This window comes from Lethenteron reissneri, unplaced genomic scaffold (genome assembly GCF_015708825.2).
Source record: "Lethenteron reissneri isolate LAM-NWPU_2019-01 unplaced genomic scaffold, ASM1570882v1 scaffold_1430, whole genome shotgun sequence".
NCBI lineage: Eukaryota > Metazoa > Chordata > Hyperoartia > Petromyzontiformes > Petromyzontidae > Lethenteron > Lethenteron reissneri.
Window position 1 is genome coordinate 120,933 of NW_026891147.1, and position 19,732 is coordinate 140,664.

The 19,732-nt window shown below is 55.8% G+C and overlaps 2 protein-coding genes across 2 annotated transcripts in view; one reads left to right on the forward strand and one right to left on the reverse strand.

Annotated features, from left to right (window-relative positions):
• The window catches only part of LOC133362303 (coxsackievirus and adenovirus receptor-like), a 33,090-nt gene extending 13,710 nt beyond the window's left edge, over positions 1–19,380 (forward strand). Inside the window, exons 4-7 of the mRNA XM_061581228.1 lie at positions 9,998–10,147; positions 14,436–14,549; positions 15,154–15,289; positions 16,889–19,380. Coding sequence (XP_061437212.1) covers positions 9,998–10,147; positions 14,436–14,549; positions 15,154–15,289; positions 16,889–17,108 — 620 coding nt within the window. The 3' untranslated portion in view covers positions 17,109–19,380. The remainder of the gene's footprint in view (positions 1–9,997; positions 10,148–14,435; positions 14,550–15,153; positions 15,290–16,888) is intronic.
• Positions 1,927–7,422, reverse strand: LOC133362301 (uncharacterized). The gene is made up of 2 exons (XM_061581226.1): positions 6,492–7,422; positions 1,927–2,675 (listed from the first exon to the last, which is right to left on the reverse strand). The coding sequence occupies exons 1-2, from the start codon at positions 7,416–7,418 to the stop codon at positions 2,661–2,663; spliced, it is 942 nt and encodes a 313-aa protein (XP_061437210.1). The 5' UTR covers positions 7,419–7,422; the 3' UTR covers positions 1,927–2,660.
• Positions 19,381–19,732: the final 352 nt, after the last annotated feature.

Below are 19,732 nucleotides of genomic sequence, written 5' to 3' on the forward strand. Positions count from 1 at the left end.
ACACTATACACTACACTATACACTACACTATACACTACACTATACACTACTATACACTACACTATACACTGCACTACACACTACACTACACTATACACTACACTATACACTACTACACACTACACTACACTATACACTACTATACACTACACTATACACTACACTATACACTACACACTACACTATACACTACACTATACACTACACTATACACTCCACTATACACTACACTATACACTACACTATACAATACTATACACTACACTATACACTACACTATACACTACACTACACACTACACTACACACTACACTATACACTACACTACACACTACACTATACACTACACTATACACTATACTATACACTGCACTACACTACACACTACACTATACACTACACTATACACTACACTATACACTACACACTACTACACACTACACTATACACTACACTACACACTATACACTACACACTACACTATACACTACACTATACACTACACACTACACTATACACTACACACTAGTGCTGTGCTAGTGACGAATTGTCACGTTGTGTTTACGTGACAACCCTCACTAGTTGGCCGTGCCGGGTGGTGGAGGGTTTTAACGACACATTTAATATTTACGCGATCTCACCTAAAAACCTCTTACGGATGATATCGGTCGCGAAAGCCTCCTACTACGTACGTGTTGAACTGATATTTTACTGGTAGGAGCGAAGTGAACCAGCCTACAATAGATTGTATCGTCCGTCCGTCTGTCCGTCCGTGTAGCAACATCGCCCCCTACTGCAAACACTTGGCATGACCCTACAAAAACCTTTAGACTCAGTGAGGCTTTCCTGGCTAAACAAGTGTAACATTCCCTTATAATTCCCTGAGATAGTTTTTAATTAAAACATTTCAATTAAAAATTAACTCACAGCGGCCTAAAGCCTACAGCTCGGCCTAAAGCCTAGACTAGTCCTCAAACTCTCCCTTCGTATCGTACCCCCGCGTGTGTGAAAGGGAGTTAATGTTTAACAATGTTACATTCCCTCATGTTTTTAAATAGAAACATTTAAATCTAAAGCTTTTACATAAATAATGAAAACATTTAAATTAAAAATTAACTCACAGCGGCCTAAAGCCTACAGCTAGGCCTGAAGCCTAGAACTAGGCCTCAAACTCTCCCTTCGTATCGTCCGATTAGGTGCAGCAACATCGCCCCCTACTGCAAACACTTGGCAGGACCCTACAAAAACCTTTAGACTCAGTGAGGCTTTCCTGGCTAAACAAGTGTAACGTTACATTATGTTTATATTCTTTGGTTGTTCGTTCCTACCAGCCCACCCCGCAGGGACCTGTTGTATTAAACGTGTAAAGAAATTAGTTTTCCACCGAGATGATTAAAAAAATAATTGTACAGCCCCAGTGTCTTCCCGTTGTACGTGCGCCCGTCACGAGAGCAACCGCGCGAAACCGCGCGCAACAGAGAGCACTTGGGACTCTAGATTTGAAGCTTTCGTTGACTGCAAGTATTCATATTGTTAGGTTTTTTCGGCAAAGTCACGTAGATTTCGATGTAAAGCTTTCGTGACTGCAGGGATTCATCTTCTTGGTTCTTTCGGTAAAGTCACGTAGAAGGGAAGTAATAAATAAAATAATAAAAATAAAACACAATAATGTATTACTTCCCTTCTACATGACTTTACCGAAAGAACCAAGAAGATAGGAAAAAAATGTAAAATTGATAAAAGCAAGCGCCTGCTGTGACGGTTCCACCTGAAGAAGCTTGTGTTTGCCTCCGAAACGTCGTGATTTTTATTTCGATTTAAAGCTTCTTTCGTGACTGCAGCGATTCATCTTCTTGGTTCTTTGGAGCATATATATGTAGAGAAGCTACCGACGGACGTACTCGGAGACGGAGGTATGGTTAGGGGCTTCCGCCAGGGTTTATTACTCTTGGTCAAAACTACACAGGGTACACAACTCCCAGGGGCTAGGGGTCCTACTCTGAGTCTGGGTCCCTGCCGGCTAGCTCCGGTCTCTCTCTCGTGTCGGATCGTGGAGTCTGCCGACTCCACCGACCGGAGAGAGAAGCACCTCTTCGGCTACCACCGGCTTCTCCCCAGACTCCCTATTTGATCCCTCTCACTATCCCTGGTTCCCTCTTCACCCTGTTTACTATCCCCGTTCCTATAGTGACCCCGCTTACGTTACGGGGTCTCCCTTATATACCCTCGGAGGGGTGATGTCGCGTGCACTGCCCAGCGCGTGCGACCCCACGTCCCGTGAGGTCACCGCACCTGACAGCGCACACGACGCCACCACTCTCCACTACTCCTCTACATCACCCCCCCCCGTAAAAAAAAAACAGCCGACCCGGCTGCAATCAACCTTAGGGCAGCACGGCCCTTCAAGCAGAACAGTAACAACAAAAAAACAAAACAAATAGAGCCCGAAGGCCTCATCCGCCGGATAGCGCCGAACGGGCGCCAGGGGCTAGGCCCGCTGAACGGCCATCAGGGCCGTCACCGGAGCCGCACCCCCCTCGAGCGGGTATGCGCTGCTGGCCCGCTCCCTCGTGCGGTGTCCGCCACCCGTGCAGGTGGGCCGTCAGCGGGCAACAGGCCCACCGCCGTGGCCTCCGGTGCCTGGGGGGTCTCTGTCGGCCTCACTCGGGAGGGGCCTGGGGGCACACACACAGGTCGGACGTCACCTCCGTCAACGAGACCCGGCCGGTCAGGCACGCCGGATACATCATCAGCCGGCCGCTCCGGAATTGGGGGTGGATCCCCCAGGGTAGATGGAACATAACGTTTGAGCCGGGACGGGTGCACTATCCACTGCCTGCGACCGAATCGAATCCGGACGCATTGCGGCCGGCGGACCTCCACAACCTCCACGGGTCCCTGCCAAGGGCGATGCAATTTGGCCGATGTGCCAACGGGGACCTGGGGACAATGCAGCCACGCTTTTTGACCCGCTACCCACGGGAGGCCAGCTGCCTGGTGTTTTGGCAGCCGCTCATTAGCCGCCTGCCGGCTTGCGGAATTCTCGGCAGCGGCCTGTCGCGCCTCGCGCAGCCGGTCAAGTGCGACCTTCAAAGGGGTCGGCACCGACGACCCCTTCTTGGAGGAGCCAACGTCCATCTGGACGTGCACCGGGGGCTCCGGTTCCCTACCGTACATTAAATAAAAAGGCGAAAATCCCGTGGAGGCATGAGGGGCCAACCGATACGCCGCCAAGACCCCCGGGACGAACAGGTCCCAGTCTGACTGGGACGTGTTCACCTGGTGGCACAGCATGGACGTAAGGGTGCGGTTCAAGCGCTCTACCATCCCATCTGACTGGGGGTGGTAGGGCGAGGTGCGGATTTTCTTGGTGCCAAGGAGGTCACACACCTCCTTGAGCAACCTAGACGAGAAATTCCGCCCCTGGTCAGTCAACAATTGTTCCGGCGCGCCCTTGTCAAACACGTATCCCTGGACGAAGGCCTCGGTGATAGAAGAGGCCAACTGATCGACCAAAGGCCATGCCATGGGCCAACGTGTGAGGTACTCAACGCCCACCAAGAGGTATTTGTGGCCCCGTTGGGATGCAGGGAATGGCCCCAAAATGTCGAGCGCCACGAGCTCATTAACGCGAGAAACCCGGATGGACTGCAGCGGGGCCCGGTCCTGGACAACTGGGGCCTTCCTCCGCGCGCAGTCGTGGCAACCCTTCAAAATCAGTGCTACGTCACCCTCAACACCCGGCCAGTAATAGTCCCGCTTAAGGGTCAATAAGGTCTTGTGGTAGCCAAGGTGCATAAGCTTCTCGTGAATGGCTCGGGTTAATTTACCACGCAGGCTAGTGGGCACAACCACACAATAGCGTTCCAATTGGGCATCCCAACGCATGAGTAGTCCGTCATGCACGGCGATCGCCGGGGCAGCCGACGAAGCTAAGCTCCGGGCGTTATGTCCGACACGGCGCCGTAGCTTCAGCAGAGAGGAATCCTCCATCTGCAAGCCGGACCATACCTCCCGGGGAAGTCCAAGGCCGAAATCTGCGGTCGACGCCGCACCTGGAGGGGTGTCCGCCTCGGCCGACGCGACCAACTGGGCCGCGGCGTCCCCTGGGGCCTTGCAACGGCTAGAGCCCAGGGCGCAAGCACACCCGCCGCCTGCCGGCAATCGGGATAAACCGTCCGCATTTCCATGCTGTGTCCCCTTCCTATGGATTACATCAAAAGGGTAATCCTGGAGCACTTCGAGCCAGCGAGACAGCTGACCCGAGGGCTGACTAATCTTCAGCGAATATTGCAGGGCCGCGTGGTCGGTTCGGACCGTAAACAGCCTACCGTACAAATATGGTCTATACAACTGAACAAAATAAACTATGGCCAAAAGCTCCCTCCGGGTCACACAATATCGCTGTTCCGTCGAGGACAGAACGCGACTGCCATAGGCTACCACCCTCTCAACCCCGTCGACCACCTGGGCCAGGACAGCCCCAATTCCCGTGTCGCTGGCATCGGTATCGAGCAGGAAGGGTTTCGTAAAATCCGGGTACCCCAAGGGCGGCGCATCCGCCAAGGCCGTGCGAAGCGCCGCAAAAGCCGCCTCCTCCTCCGCGCCCCAGTGAAACCTTTGTCCTTTGGCGGAAAGGGCGTGCAGTGGCTTCGCAATTGTCGCAAAATCGCGGACAAACCGGCGATAGTACGATGCGAATCCAACGAAGCTACGCACCTCCGCGACAGATGTGGGAGTCGGCCACGTCCGGACACAAGCCGTTTTATCCGGGTCCGTGGCGACACCTGACGTGCTAACAATGTGTCCCAAATACCTCACCGATGGTTGTAGCAAGTGGCATTTCTGGGGTTTGAATTTCAAGCCAGCAGCACGCACTTTGACGAACACCGCCTCAGGCGTTGCAAGTGCTCGCCAAACGTACGGCCAAAAACAATAACGTCATCCAAGTAGATTAGACAAGACTCCCACTGCAGCCCCGCCAAGACCATCTCCATGAGACGCTGGAAGGTGGCCGGGGCCGAATGGAGACCCATAGGAAGCCGATTGAACTCGAACAACCCCTGGGGCGTGCGGAACGCTGTTTTGGGTCTAGAGGCCTCATCCAGTGGCAATTGCCAGAAGCCGGAGAGCAAATCTAAAGTCGAAAAGAACCGCGCGCCCGAGAGGGCGTCCAAGGAATCATCCATGCGAGGCAATGGATATGCATCAGCCACCGAGATCTTGTTCAATCTACGAAAATCGACGCAGAACCGGAGACTCCCGTCCCGTTTCTTGACTAGCACAATGGGGGCACCCCAAGGGCTAGTAGATGGGGAGATGATGTCCGCCGCCAACATTTCCTCGACAGCCGAGCGGACATGATCTTTTTCCGCTGGGCTAAAGCGATGGGAATTAAGTCGAATGGGGGCCGCGTCGCCCGTGTCTATGTGGTGGTCCAAAAGAGTAGTGCGACCCAGATCAAACTTACTTTGGCTGAACACATCGGTGAACCGTTCGATGAGGTCGCGGAGTTGCCGACGTTCCCCGAAGGACAACGAGGCATTCTCGTCGCACAACGTGGCGATCCATGATGCGTCGGGGTCCCCCGTGCGCATCACGCCCGCCACGACCCCTCCATCCGGGGCAGCGCTCTCGGGTGGAGGAGCCGGGATTGCGTGTGCCAGGACGGCGCCGGCCGGGACTATGACCGGCAAGGGTCCCGAATTGAGGACCTGCAAAAAAAGGTCCTGGCCCCCCGACACGGCTGTCAAGGCGCCCACCAACCCCTTCGTCCTTGAAAAGTAGCTTGACGGGGACAGGAGGATACCCGTCTCCGTGGAGCCCATTTCGAGCGGTTTGCGCAACCTAAGGGGTATCAGGATTTGTGACGCCGGTGGTACGGTCACCGGCACTTTATTCAAGGCCCGTACACCGGCGACCAAGGGAGACAGGACGGTAGGTGATTGTAGGAATTGCAGCCGCCTCCCTGACGGCATTTCCACACAGCCCTGGTCAACGAGAATTCGGATGGGCATCCTAGACAAAAAGTCGGTCCCCAAGAGGCATGGCACTGCCAAGGTCCTGGAGACCAAAATCGGCCCGGCCAACTCAATCTCGTCAACCCGAACCGACGCTACAACGTGGCCCAGGATGCCCAAACTGCCGCCGTTCGCGGCGACACAAGCCCCGCGAACCGGCCTTAATGGACCCACGCTGCGGGGTAGCAGCCCAAAAATGGCCTCAGAAATAATGGTGGCCGACGCCCCCGTATCCACCAGGAGGCGAACGTGCACCCCTTGCACATATCCTGCCACCGCTGAGGAGCCGGCAGCTGCCGCCACCATCCTATGCGCAAGCGCATCCCAGTGGCGGGTCTGTCTGGGCCATTGAGGGGGTGATGACGATGGTGCACCCGACCCTTCGAGGACAACCCCATGACGATGGGCCCTAGCCCCACTAGATGCATGAGGTGAAGGGAGCGGCCGCGCAGATGATGCGTCGCGACTCGCCTGGGGCCCCGAACCCGATGCCAAGGAGGGTCTGGGAGAAGGTGGAGTCCCTTTTCCAAAGGCCCCCGGGGCATTCCGGCAGCCCCGCTCAATGTGGCCCCGCTGACCACAGCGGAAGCAGGCCACCGTGTCCGCCTCCTGTGGACGGGAAGGTCCCGGCCGCCCCCGCTGCTCCGGACGGCGACCACCCGTCCCCCTTCCTCGACGATCGGGCATCGCCAGGGCCGCGAGGGTGTCCCCCCCGTCCGGCGCCAGGATCCCCGCACACGCCGCCATCTGAGGCCGTTGGCGGAGGGAGAGGTGCGCCTGAATGTTTTCTGCGACCGCCAAGGATGTGATCTGCCGATCATTGTTGATCGACAGAGCAATTCCTAGCTCCCTTGCCAGGTCAAGCAGCTTCCCCAAGGCCATAGAATCAAGTGCCCTGCCGTACAGGTCAGGGTATGCAGCCTGCGCCAGGGCCAGGAGCGAGCAGCGGAAGGCCAGCGGCAGTTCCCCCTCCTCCCGCCGCCGCAATGAAAACTTTAGCTGCGCGGTGGACGGCGGCTCAAAAACGTTGGCCATTTGGATATAGGCCGCCGGGAGTGTAGCCCGATTGGCCGGATGGATGGACTTGAAGGCCTGCAGAGCCCTTTCGTCCAAGCAGGTCGGAAGCGCCGGCAAGGCCTCCTCCATGGACCAGCCGACCGACATGTATGCCGCGTCGAACCGGTCCTGGAAGGCCGACCAGTCGCCCCCTTGCGCGACAAACGGCGCAACGTCGGGTAACCTGCGCTGCCATTGGCCGCGCGGCGCCGCGAGGTGTGGAAGCCAAGCGGCACCTGCGGGCCACCCAGCGGACGCGACGTGTTGCGGCGGTGGCAGCATTGCGGCTCCCGCGGGCCACGCCGAAGACGCGGAAAGGTGCGGTGGTGCTGCGGCCCCCATGGGCCACGCCGTAGGCGCAGCGAATTGTGGCTGATTTGCGGCCCCCATGGGCCACGCCGTAGGCGCAGCGAATTGTGGCTGAGTTGCGGCCCCCATGGGCCACTCCGTAGGCGCAGCGAATTGTGGCTGAGTTGCGGCCCCCTTGGGCCACGCCGTAGGCGCAGCAAAGTGTGAAGGCGCCTGCGCTTTCGCGACCCACCGGTCAGCGGCGGCGTACGAAGCCACGGCGTCGTCCCGCGACGCGGCGAGGGACCACGGCGTTGCAGCCTCAACGGGCCACGCCGAAGACGCGGCGGTGTAATTCGGGCCTGCAGCGGCCCCCGCGGCCCACCCCGCCGGCGCAGCGAGGTGCGGGACAGCGGCCGCAGCCGCGGCAACCTCTCGCGATGCGGCGAGGCACCACGGCGTTGCGGCCTCCCCGGGCCACGCCGTAGACGCGGCGGTAAAACACGGAGCCGCGGTGGCCCCCGCGGCCCTCCCCGCCAGCGCAGCGAGGTGCGGGACAGCGGCCGCAGCCGCGGCAACCTCTCGCGACGCGGCGAGGCGCCACGGCGTTGCAGCCTCCATGGGCCACGCCGAAGACGCGGCAGAATAACACGCAGCTGCGGCGTCATCCATGAGAAGGGACGCAGGCACGGCGAGGTGCAGAGCCGCGGCATCGCCGGTGTCCGGCCCCGTGAGCGCAGCGACAGGTTGAGCCGCGGCAGCACCCGCGGCCCATTCCGGCGGCACAGCGATGTACGGGGCAGCAGCAGCCGCCGCTGCCCACCCCGGCGGCCCGGCGAGGACGGCACGCGCGTACTTACCCTGGGCCCCCCCGGCGGGCGCCGCTTGATGTAGAGCCGCGTCGTCGCCGGCGGCTGGTCTCGCAGGAGCGGCGTGCCGAGAAATCCCGGCCGCGTCGGTGGAGAGACGCGGCGTCGCGGTCGCCATGGCAGCCGTAGCAGCGGCCGCATATGGCTCCCGAGCCAACATGGCCGCCGCGGATTGCGTCGCAGCCAACATGGCGGCCATTTCCGGTGGAGCGGTCGCTGGGGCCCCCCCGGCGGGTGCAGCTTGATGTAGAGCCGCGTCGTCGCCGGCGGCTGGTCTCGCAGGAGCGGCGTGCCGAGAAATCCCGGCCGCGTCGGTGGAGAGACGCGGCGTCGCGGTCGCCATGGCAGCCGTAGCAGCGGCCGCATATGGCTCCCGAGCCAACATGGCCGCCGCGGATTGAGTCGCAGCCAACATGGCGGCCATTTCCGGTGGAGCGGTCGCTGGGAAAACTGCGGCGCTTTCAACGTTGGCAGTTGACAGTTGCTCCCGTCCCGCGTGCGGGGCGGTTGGCTGCGTCCGCGCCTCCACCTTGGCCAACCTGGCTGTCAGCTGCCCCACCGCCTGCAGGAGCTGCTGCAGCAGAGCTGCGGGGACGCTCTCCGTCTCTGGCGGCGGCGGTGAGCTGGCACTCCCCGCAGCCGACTCCTCCCGCTCCGGCCCGCTCGTCTCCACGGGAACCGTCACCGGGGTCCCGGGCTCCGGGGTCACTGCTGGAGCCTCCTCTCCGCCTTCGGCGCCCTCCAAGTCATGTGCCGGTGGGTTCCTACGCCGTGCGCCCGCTTTATACATGTTGGCGACGGTGTAAACTTCTGACACCAGTTGTTGTATCGTAGACGGAGGTACTCGGAGACGGAGGTTGAGTTAGGGGCTTCCGCCAGGGTTTATTAACACTTATCACTATCCCTGGTTCCCTCTTTACCCCTTCCACTATCCCCGTTCCTCCAGTGACCCCGCTTACGTTACGGGGTCTCCCTTATATACCCTCGGAGGGGTGATGTCGCGTGCACTGCCCAGCGCGTGCGACCCCACGTCCCGTGAGGTCACCGCACCTGACAGCGCACACGACGCCACCACTCTCCACTACTCCTCTACATATATATAAGCTGGGCGCCCAGCTTATATATATATGCTCCAAGCACGTGTGCTGTTTCATTCAGACTCTGTCGCCTCGACAGACCTGGTCTCCACCTGAGGACGGCTGCTTGCGTTGTGGCCGAAACATCGTGAGAATTATTTTATTGTGTTTTATTAAATCCTTTATATTAAGTTCGCTTGCTTGCGTGCTTGCTTGCTTGCTTAGGACCGTGCAAATCTTTCGCTCGTTTTTTACCCCACTTCCCGTGATCCAATCGAGCTGACGTTTTGCACACAGACTCGTTGTGCGAGACAATTAATGTTCGTGAAAATTTTTTCAAAAATTGTACACTGTTTAGGGAAAACTAATTAAATATTTAATTACCAATTGCTTAATACTGGTAGACAATCATCTGACCCATAGGTGGCAGCCATCTCAAGCCAGAGGACGAGAGGACTCTAGCCGCCACGCATATAAAGGATTTAGAGTGAAAAACTTTGTTTTTACGGGTTAATTTTTTCTTGTCGTGATATTTATTTTATTTTTATTTTGCTTTTTATTAATTTTAATTTTTTTTACCCACGTGACTTTACCGAAACAACCCAAGAATATGAGCGCTTGGAACTGTTGTGACCCCTTGCTCCTGCACCCCCCACCACCCACCCACCCACTCTCCCACCTGGTGCAGTGAAGCCGACCCAGCCAGTCTGCGTGGTGAACGGTTCGGCGCAGCAGGGCAAGGAGCTGTCGCTGCAGTGCCAGTCCGCAGAGGGGACGTCGCCCATCAGCTACGAGTGGAGCAAGGGCGGCGCAGAGGAGCCATTACCGTCCGTGCTGAGTGGGTGCCACCTGTGACGGTGATGATGATGACGATGATGATGACAATGATGACGATGATGACGATGATGACGATGATGACGATGATGATGATGATGATGACGATGATGATGATGATGACGACGATGATGATGATGATGGCTATGATGATGATGATGACGATGATGATGACGATGATGATGATGACGATGATGACGACGATGACGATGATGACGATGATGATGACGATAATGACGATGATGACGACGATGATGACGACGATGATGACGACGACGATGATGATGACGATGATGATGATGATGATGACGACGACGATGATGATGATGACGATGATGATGACGATGATGATGACGACGACGACGATGATGATGATGATGACGACGACGATGATTGTTGAGACCCATAGACTCACATAGAGACCCACAGACTCACACAGAGACCCATAGACTCTCATAGAGACCCATAGACTCACATAGAGACCCACAGACTCACACAGAGACCCATAGACTCACATAGAGACCCATAGAGACCCATAGACTCGCATAGAGACCCATAGACTCACATAGAGACCCACAGACTCACACAGAGACCCATAGACTCACACAGAGACCCATAGACTCATATAGAGACCCATAGACTCTCATAGAGACCCATAGACTCACATAGAGACCCACAGACTCACACAGAGACCCATAGACTCACATAGAGACCCATAGAGACCCATAGACTCGCATAGAGACCCATAGACTCACACAGAGACCCATAGACTCACATAGAGACCCACAGACTCACACAGAGACCCATAGACTCACATAGAGACCCATAGAGACCCATAGACTCGCATAGAGACCCATAGACTCACATAGAGACCCACAGACTCACACAGAGACCCATAGACTCACACAGAGACCCATAGACTCATATAGAGACCCATAGACTCTCATAGAGACCCATAGACTCACATAGAGACCCACAGACTCACACAGAGACCCATAGACTCACATAGAGACCCATAGAGACCCATAGACTCGCATAGAGACCCATAGACTCACACAGAGACCCATAGACTCTCATAGAGACCCATAGTCTCACACAGAGACCCATAGACTCACACAGAGACCCATAGACTCTCATAGAGACCCATAGACTCTCATAGAGACCCATAGACTCACATAGAGACCCATAGTCTCACATAGAGACCCATAGACTCACATAGAGACCCATAGACTCACATAGAGACCCTTAGACTCACATAGAGACCCATAGACTCACATAGAGACCCATAGACTCTCATAGAGACCCATAGACTCTCATAGAGACCCATAGACTCACATAGAGACCCTTAGACTCACATAGAGACCCATATTCTCACACAGAGACCCATAGACTCCCACAGAGACCCATAGACTCCGACAGAGACCCATAGACTCACACAGAGACCCATAGACTCTCATAGAGACCCATAGACTCACATAGAGACCCATAGACTCCCACAGAGACCCATAGTCTCACACAGAGACCCATAGACTCTCATAGAGACCCATAGACTCTCATAGAGACCCATAGACTCACATAGAGACGCATAGACTCACACTGAGACCCATAGTCTCACACAGAGACCCATAGACTCACATAGAGGCCTATAGACTCACATAGAGACCCATAGACTCGCATAGAGACCCATAGACTCACACAGAGACCCATAGACTCACACAGAGACCCATAGACTCACACAGAGACCCACAGACTCACACAGAGACCCACAGACTCACATAGAGACCCATAGACTCACATAGAGACCCATAGACTCACACAGAGACCCATAGACTCGCATAGAGACCCACAGACTCACACAGAGACCCATAGACTCGCATAGAGACCTATAGACTCACACAGACCCATAGACTCGCACAGACACCCATAGACTCTCATAGAGACCCATAGACTCACATAGAGACCCATAGACTCACACAGAGACCCACAGACTCACACAGAGACCCATAGTCTCACACAGAGACCCATAGACTCACATAGAGACCCATAGACTCGCATAGAGACCCACAGTCTCACACAGAGACCCATAGACTCCCATAGAGACCCATAGACTCACACAGAGACCCATATACTCACATAGAGACCCATAGACTCACATAGAGACCCACAGACTCACACAGAGACCCATAGACTCACACAGAGACCCATAGACTCTCATAGAGACCCACAGACTCACACAGTGACCCATATACTCACACAGAGACCCATAGAGACCCATAGTCTCACACAGAGACCCATAGACTCACATAGAGACCCATAGACTCACACAGAGACCCATAGACTCGCACAGACACCCAAAGAGACCCACAGACTCACATAGAGACCCACAGACTCACACAGAGACCCATAGACTCACATAGAGACCCATAGACTCACATAGAGACCCATAGACTCACACAGAGACCCACAGACTCACACAGAGACCCATAGACTCACACAGAGACCCATATACTCGCACAGAGACCCATAGACTCACACAGAGACCCATAGACTCACACAGAGACCCATATACTCGCACAGAGACCCATAGTCTCACACAGAGACCCACAGACTCACACAGAGACCCACAGACTCACACAGAGACCCATAGACTCACATAGAGACCCATAGACTCACATAGAGACCCATAGACTCACATAGAGACCCACAGACTCACACAGAGACCCATAGACTCTAATAGAGACCCAGAGTCTCACACAGAGACCCACAGACTCACACAGAGACCCACAGACTCACACAGAGACCCACAGACTCACACAGAGACCCATAGACTCACATAGAGACCCATAGACTCACATAGAGACCCATAGACTCACACAGAGACCCATATACTCGCACAGAGACCCATAGACTCACACAGAGACCCATAGACTCACACAGAGACCCATAGTCTCACACAGAGACCCACAGACTCACACAGAGACCCACAGACTCACACAGAGACCCATAGACTCACATAGAGACCCATAGACTCACACAGAGACCCATATACTCGCACAGAGACCCATAGACTCACACAGAGACCCATATACTCACACAGAGACCCATAGTCTCACACAGAGACCCACAGACTCCCACAGAGACCCATAGACTCGCACAGAGACCCATAGACTCACACAGAGACCCATAGACTCACACAGAGACCCATAGTCTCACACAGAGACCCACAGACTCCCACAGAGACCCATAGACTCACACAGAGACCCATAGACTCACACAGAGACCCACAGACTCACACAGAGACCCATAGACTCACACAGAGACCCACAGACTCACACAGAGACCCACAGACTCACACAGATACCCATAGACTCACACAGAGACCCATAGACTCACACAGATACCCATAGACTCACACAGAGACCCATATACTCACACAGAGACCCGTGGTCTCGCATAGAGACCCATAGACTCACATAGAGACCCACAGACTCACACAGAGACCCATAGACTCACACAGAGACCCATAGACTCTAATAGAGACCCAGAGTCTCACACAGAGACCCACAGACTCACACAGAGACCCAGAGTCTCACACAGAGACCCATAGACTCACACAGAGACCCACAGATTCACACAGAGACCCACAGACTCACACAGAGACCCATAGTCTCACACAGAGACCCATAGTCTCACACAGAGACCCACAGACTCACACAGAGACCCATAGTCTCGCATAGAGACCCACAGACTCACACAGAGACCCATAGTCTCACACAGAGACCCATAGTCTCACACAGAGACCCACAGACTCACACAGAGACCCATAGTCTCGCATAGAGACCCACAGACTCACACAGAGACCCATAGTCTCACACAGAGACCCATAGTCTCACACAGAGACCCACAGACTCACACAGAGACCCATAGTCTCGCATAGAGACCCACAGACTCACACAGAGACCCATAGACTCACACAGAGACCCACAGACTCACACAGAGACCCACAGACTCACACAGATACCCATAGACTCACACAGAGACCCATAGACTCACACAGATACCCATAGACTCACACAGAGACCCATATACTCACACAGAGACCCGTGGTCTCGCATAGAGACCCATAGACTCACATAGAGACCCGTAGTGTCGCATAGAGACCCATAGAGACCCATAGACTCACATAGAGACCCACAGACTCACACAGAGACCCATAGACTCACACAGAGACCCATAGTCTCGCATAGAGACCCACAGGAGGGCGGTGGGATATTTCCGCTTGTTGAGCGCAGGAGGAACGCTGCGCATCAGGGACGTGAGTGTTAGCCACTCGGGGCTGTACCGGTGCAACGCGAGCAACCGCGTGGGCTGGAGGTCGTGCGTCGTCCTGCTGTCCGTCGTGACACGTGAGTCCGACTCTCGCTACGCCCACACGCGCGTGTGTGTGTGTACGTGTGTGTGTGTGCGCGCGTGTGTGTGTGTGTGTGCGTGTGTGTGTGTGTGTGTGCGTGTGTGTGTGCGTGTGTGTGTGTGTGCGTGTGTGTGTGTGTGTGTGCGTGTGTGTGTGTGTGCGTGTGTGTGTGTGATGCGTGTGTGTGTGTGTGCGTGTGCGTGTGTGTGTGCGTGTGTGTGTGTGTGAGTGTGTGTGTGCGTGTGTGTGTGTGTGCGTGTGTGTGTGTGTGCGTGTGTGTGTGTGTGCGTGTGTGTGTGCGTGTGTGTGTGTGATGCGTGTGTGTGTGTGTGCGTGTGTGTGTGTGATGCGTGTGTGTGTGTGTGATGCGTGTGTGTGTGCGTGTGTGTGTGTGTGCGTGTGTGTGTGTGCGTGTGTGTGTGTGTGTGCGCGTGTGTGTGCGTGCGTGTGTGTGTGCGTGTGTGCGTGCGTGTGTGTGTGCGTGTGTGTGTGCGTGTGTGTGTGCGTGTGATGTGTGCGTGTGTGTGTGCGTGTGTGTGTGTGTGATGTGTGCGTGTGTGTGTGTGTGATGTGTGCGTGTGTGCGTGTGCCGCGTGCAGCGAGCAGTGACGCCGGCCTCGTGCCGGGCGCCCTGATGGGCGTGCTGCTCGTCGTCGCTGCGACCGGCTTCCTCCTCTGGTACCGGCTGCTCAAGCGCAAGCCGGGGCGGCACCACGACCGTCGCAACGACGTCTGGTGACGGCCCACCCGCTCCCTCGCACACTCGCCCACTCACTCACTCACTCGCTCGCCCACTCGCTTACTCACTCACTCACCCATTCACTCACCCATTCACTCACCCACTCACTCACCCACTCACTCGCTCACCCACTCACTCACCCACTCACTCGCTCACCCACTCACTCACCCACTCAGTCACTAACTCACCTACTCACTCACTCACTCACCCACTCACTCAACCCACTCACCCACCCACTCACCCACTCACCCACTCACTCACCCACTCACTCAACCCACTCACCCACCCACTCACCCACTCGCTTACTCACTCACTCACCCATTCACTCACCCATTCACTCACCCACTCACTCACCCACTCACTCACTCACTCACCCACCCACTCGCTCACCCAGTCATTCACTCGCTCACCCACTCACTCACCCACTCACTCGCTCACCCACTCACTCACCCACTCAGTCACTAACTCACCTACTCACTCACTCACTCACCCACCCACTCACTCAACCCACTCACCCACCCACTCACCCACTCACCCACTCACTCACCCACTCACTCAACCCACTCACCCACCCACTCACCCACTCGCTTACTCACTCACTCAACCCACTCACCCACCCACTCACCCACTCCCCCGCTCGCCCACTCACCCACTCACCCACCCACTCGCTCACCCACCCACTCGCTCACCCACTGACCCACTCGCCCACTCACTCGCTCACCCACTCACTCGCTCACCCACTGACCCACTCGCCCACTCACTCGCTCACCCACTCACTCACCCACTCACTCGCTCACTCGCCCACTCATCCACTCACCCACTCACCCACTCACCCACTCACCCACTCACTCACCCACTGACCCACTCACCCACTGACCCACTCACCCACTGACCCGCTTGCCCACTCGCCCACTCACTCGCTCACCCACTCACCCGCTCACTCGCTCACCCACTCACCCACCCACTCACCCACTCACCCATTCACTCACCCATTCACCCACTCACCCACCCACTCACTCACCCACTCACTCGCTCACTCGCCCACTCATCCACTCACCCACTCACCCACTCACCCACTCACTCACCCACTGACCCACTCACCCACTGACCCACTCACCCACTGACCCGCTTGCCCACTCGCCCACTCACTCGCTCACCCACTCACCCGCTCACTCGCTCACCCACTCACCCACCCACTCACCCACTCACCCATTCACTCACCCATTCACCCACTCACCCACCCACTCACTCACCCATTCACTCACTCAACCCACTCACCCACCCACTCACCCATTCACTCACTGACCCACTCACCCACTGACCCACTCACCCACTCACCCACTCACCCACTGACCCACTCACCCACTCACCCACTCACCCACCCACTCTCTCTGCTCCCTCCCTCCCCTCCCTCCCTATCTCCCTCCCTCCCTCCGCTCTCTCTGCTTTCTCCCTCCCTCCCCTCCCTCCCTCTCTCCCTCCCTCCCTCCGCTCTCTCTGCTCCCTCTCTCGCCTCCCTCCCTCCCTCGCCTCCCTCACCTCCCTCACCTCCCTCCCTCACCTCCCTCCCTCCGCTCTCTCGCCTCCCACCGCAGGATGGACGACTGCCTCCCCGCGTCGACGAGCCTCCCGCCCGCGACCCACGACCCGCCCAGCACCCGCACCTCCATCGGCTCTGCGGCGACGCCCTCCGACGGCCTCCTGGCGGCTCTGCGACGCCCGGCCCCGGGCGGGCCGACGGGCCCCGGCGGGCCGAGGGGCGCCCCCCCGGGCAGGCCGCCCTACGAGCGAGCGGACGGCCGCGTGATGGAGTAGAGCGGCGTGTGAGAGCGCCGCTCGCAAGGCAGCGGCGGCAGCGGCGGCGACGACGGGGCTCGGGCCTCGGGGCGAATCCGCCGCGGTTCCGTCGACATCGCCCCCATCGCCACTTCCCCGTCTCGTGCGCCCGATATTAGGAAGCCAACTGGAGCTTGAAGTTTTCGTGACTGCAAGGATCCGTACTCTTTGGTTCGTTCGGTAAGGTCACGATTGAGAACCAATTTCTCTAGAAGTGATTCTTGTGTTTGGTTTTGTTGTCCTTCCAACGCACCTCCGATCAGCACGGCCGACTACGTGCGGTGCGGAAAAAACTCCACGCACACGCGCGCACGCCATTTCAGTTGGTCTGTCGGCAAAAAAACCGGAATGTTGACGTCGCGAGCACAAACTCCGACAATATTACACGTACGACGTGTCGCTGGAGATTACCGCCTGCGTCGTCGTCACCGCCGCCACCGCCGCCGCCACGTGTTTAACAAACGCTTAGTTCTCGCGTGAGCTGAACTTTAGTAAAATTGGCGCGTGAAAGAAGACGCGTAGGCGTTAGGCAAAGTTTGTTTTTATATGCGGAGGCAGAATAGAGTTGCGCTCGTTGCTTTCTCGCGCCAGACGCCCCGTCTCGTGTAGCAGCGGCCCCTTGGTGGAGGGGGGCGGAGGGGGGGGCGAGCGAGAGACCGCGATTGGTCGGCAGGGGGCCGTCTGATCCCTTGAGGCTCGATTGTATTAGAGAATAGTTGTACGTATACACTTATTTTTTTACGATGCTTTTCATCGTAGCAAATGTAACGCTCCCTCCCCGCCACCCCCCGCCACCCCCTAGTGCAATAAATGTTATTGGCGCGAATCGGTAAATGGTATTCTTAGGTTTTTTCGGTAAAGTCACCGTGTAGGTAAAACATCAAAATTAATAAAAATAAATAAAATAAAACAAAAATCACGACGTTTCGGAGGCAACACAAGTCTCCGTCATCAGGTGGGACCGTGATTTTTGTTTTATTTTATTTATTTATTTATTAATTTTAATGTTTTACCTACACGGTGACTTTACCGTAAAAACCTAAGAATATGAACCCTTGCAGTCACGAAAGCTTCAAATCTACGGTAAATGGTACTCCGGAGAGAGAGAGAGAGAGAGTGGGTAGCGGTGGGGTGGGTGGTGGTGGTTCCAGATAGATGTGCGATCACGATTTAAAATGTTTAAACGCGTAGCTCCGGTAGCGCATGTACCGCGCGTGCCTCTCTCGCCCCGCCCTCCACCCCGACGCGCGATCGGCTGACGGTGGAATCGGCGGCGGGGTGAGCGAGCGAGCGAGCTAGTCGGGCAAAAAAGGTTTGTTCAGTTGTCGGGGGTTCGGATTAGAGAATCAAATCTTTAAAATCCGCCGTTTTTTGCTTTTTTATGTTTTTTTTGCGCATTTTGACCTCGCGGCGATCGCGAGCTAAACGAGGGGGGCGTGGCTTGCTGGGGTGGGCGGGGCACGGCGAGGGGGGGTTTCCTGCCTTCGCGAGTCACGAATTGGCTTGTCGCAGGGACTCCCTCTACTCGCGAGCGAATTCGTCTTCCGGAGGTCTGTCGGTTTGTCAGCGAGCCGGTGTTTTTTTTTAAATCCTTTATATTAAGTTCACTCGCTTGCTTGCTTAGGACCGTGCAAATCTTTCGGTCGTTTTTTAACCCACTTTCCGTGATCCAATCGAGCTGACATTTTGCACACAGACTCGTTGTGCGTGACAATGCATTTTCGTGAGAAAAAAAATTCCAAAATTTTACACTGTTTAGGAAAATATATATATATTTAATTACCAATTGTTTAATGCTGCCAGACAATCATCTGACCTATAGGTGGCAGCCGTCTCAAGCCAGAGGACGAGAGGACTCTAGCCGCCCCGATTCCACGCATATAAAGGATTTGTAGTGAAAAACTTTGTTTTTACGGGTTTTTCTTGTTTACGAGCCGAACGGTGCCACGTTCCGCAAGATAACGGCGCGGGGACTTGCCGTGTCGCTGTGGAGTTTCGTGTCAAACTGAGGGGGGTGGGGGGGGCGGTGGGGGGGTGGGGGGACCCGCATTGAATAGAGAAGGGGGGAGGAGTGGGGGGGTATTTGCCTCTTGAGGTCTGGAAGTTTCTCCGGCCTTGCCTCGGGCAAAGCCTGTCAGCGTCGCACGCAATGACGCCGTCGCCTCGGCCAACAAGGTTTGTTTTAGATTTGAAGCTTTCGTGACTGCAAGGATTCATACTCTTAGGTTTTTCGGTAAAGTCACCACGTAGGGGAGACAGCGTCTGAATGCTAATCCTGCATAATGCACGGGCATAAGTAGTACTAGTCACATTCCTGCATTTCCCATAAATATGCTAAATGACTCTTGATAAGCAAATTCTTTTGTCAAGGCGCCCAGCTTATATATATGCTCCAAGCCCGTGTGCTGTTTCATTCAGACGCTGTCTCCCCGACAGACCTGGTTTTCACCTGAGGACGGCTGCTTGCGTTGTGGCCGAAACGTCGTGAAAATTATTTTATTGTTTTATTTTTCTTATTTTATTATTTCCCTTCTACGTAACTTTACCAAAAGGACCAAGAATACAAATAAAACCCTCAAGGCCGTTCTGTGTCTCTCGTGTCT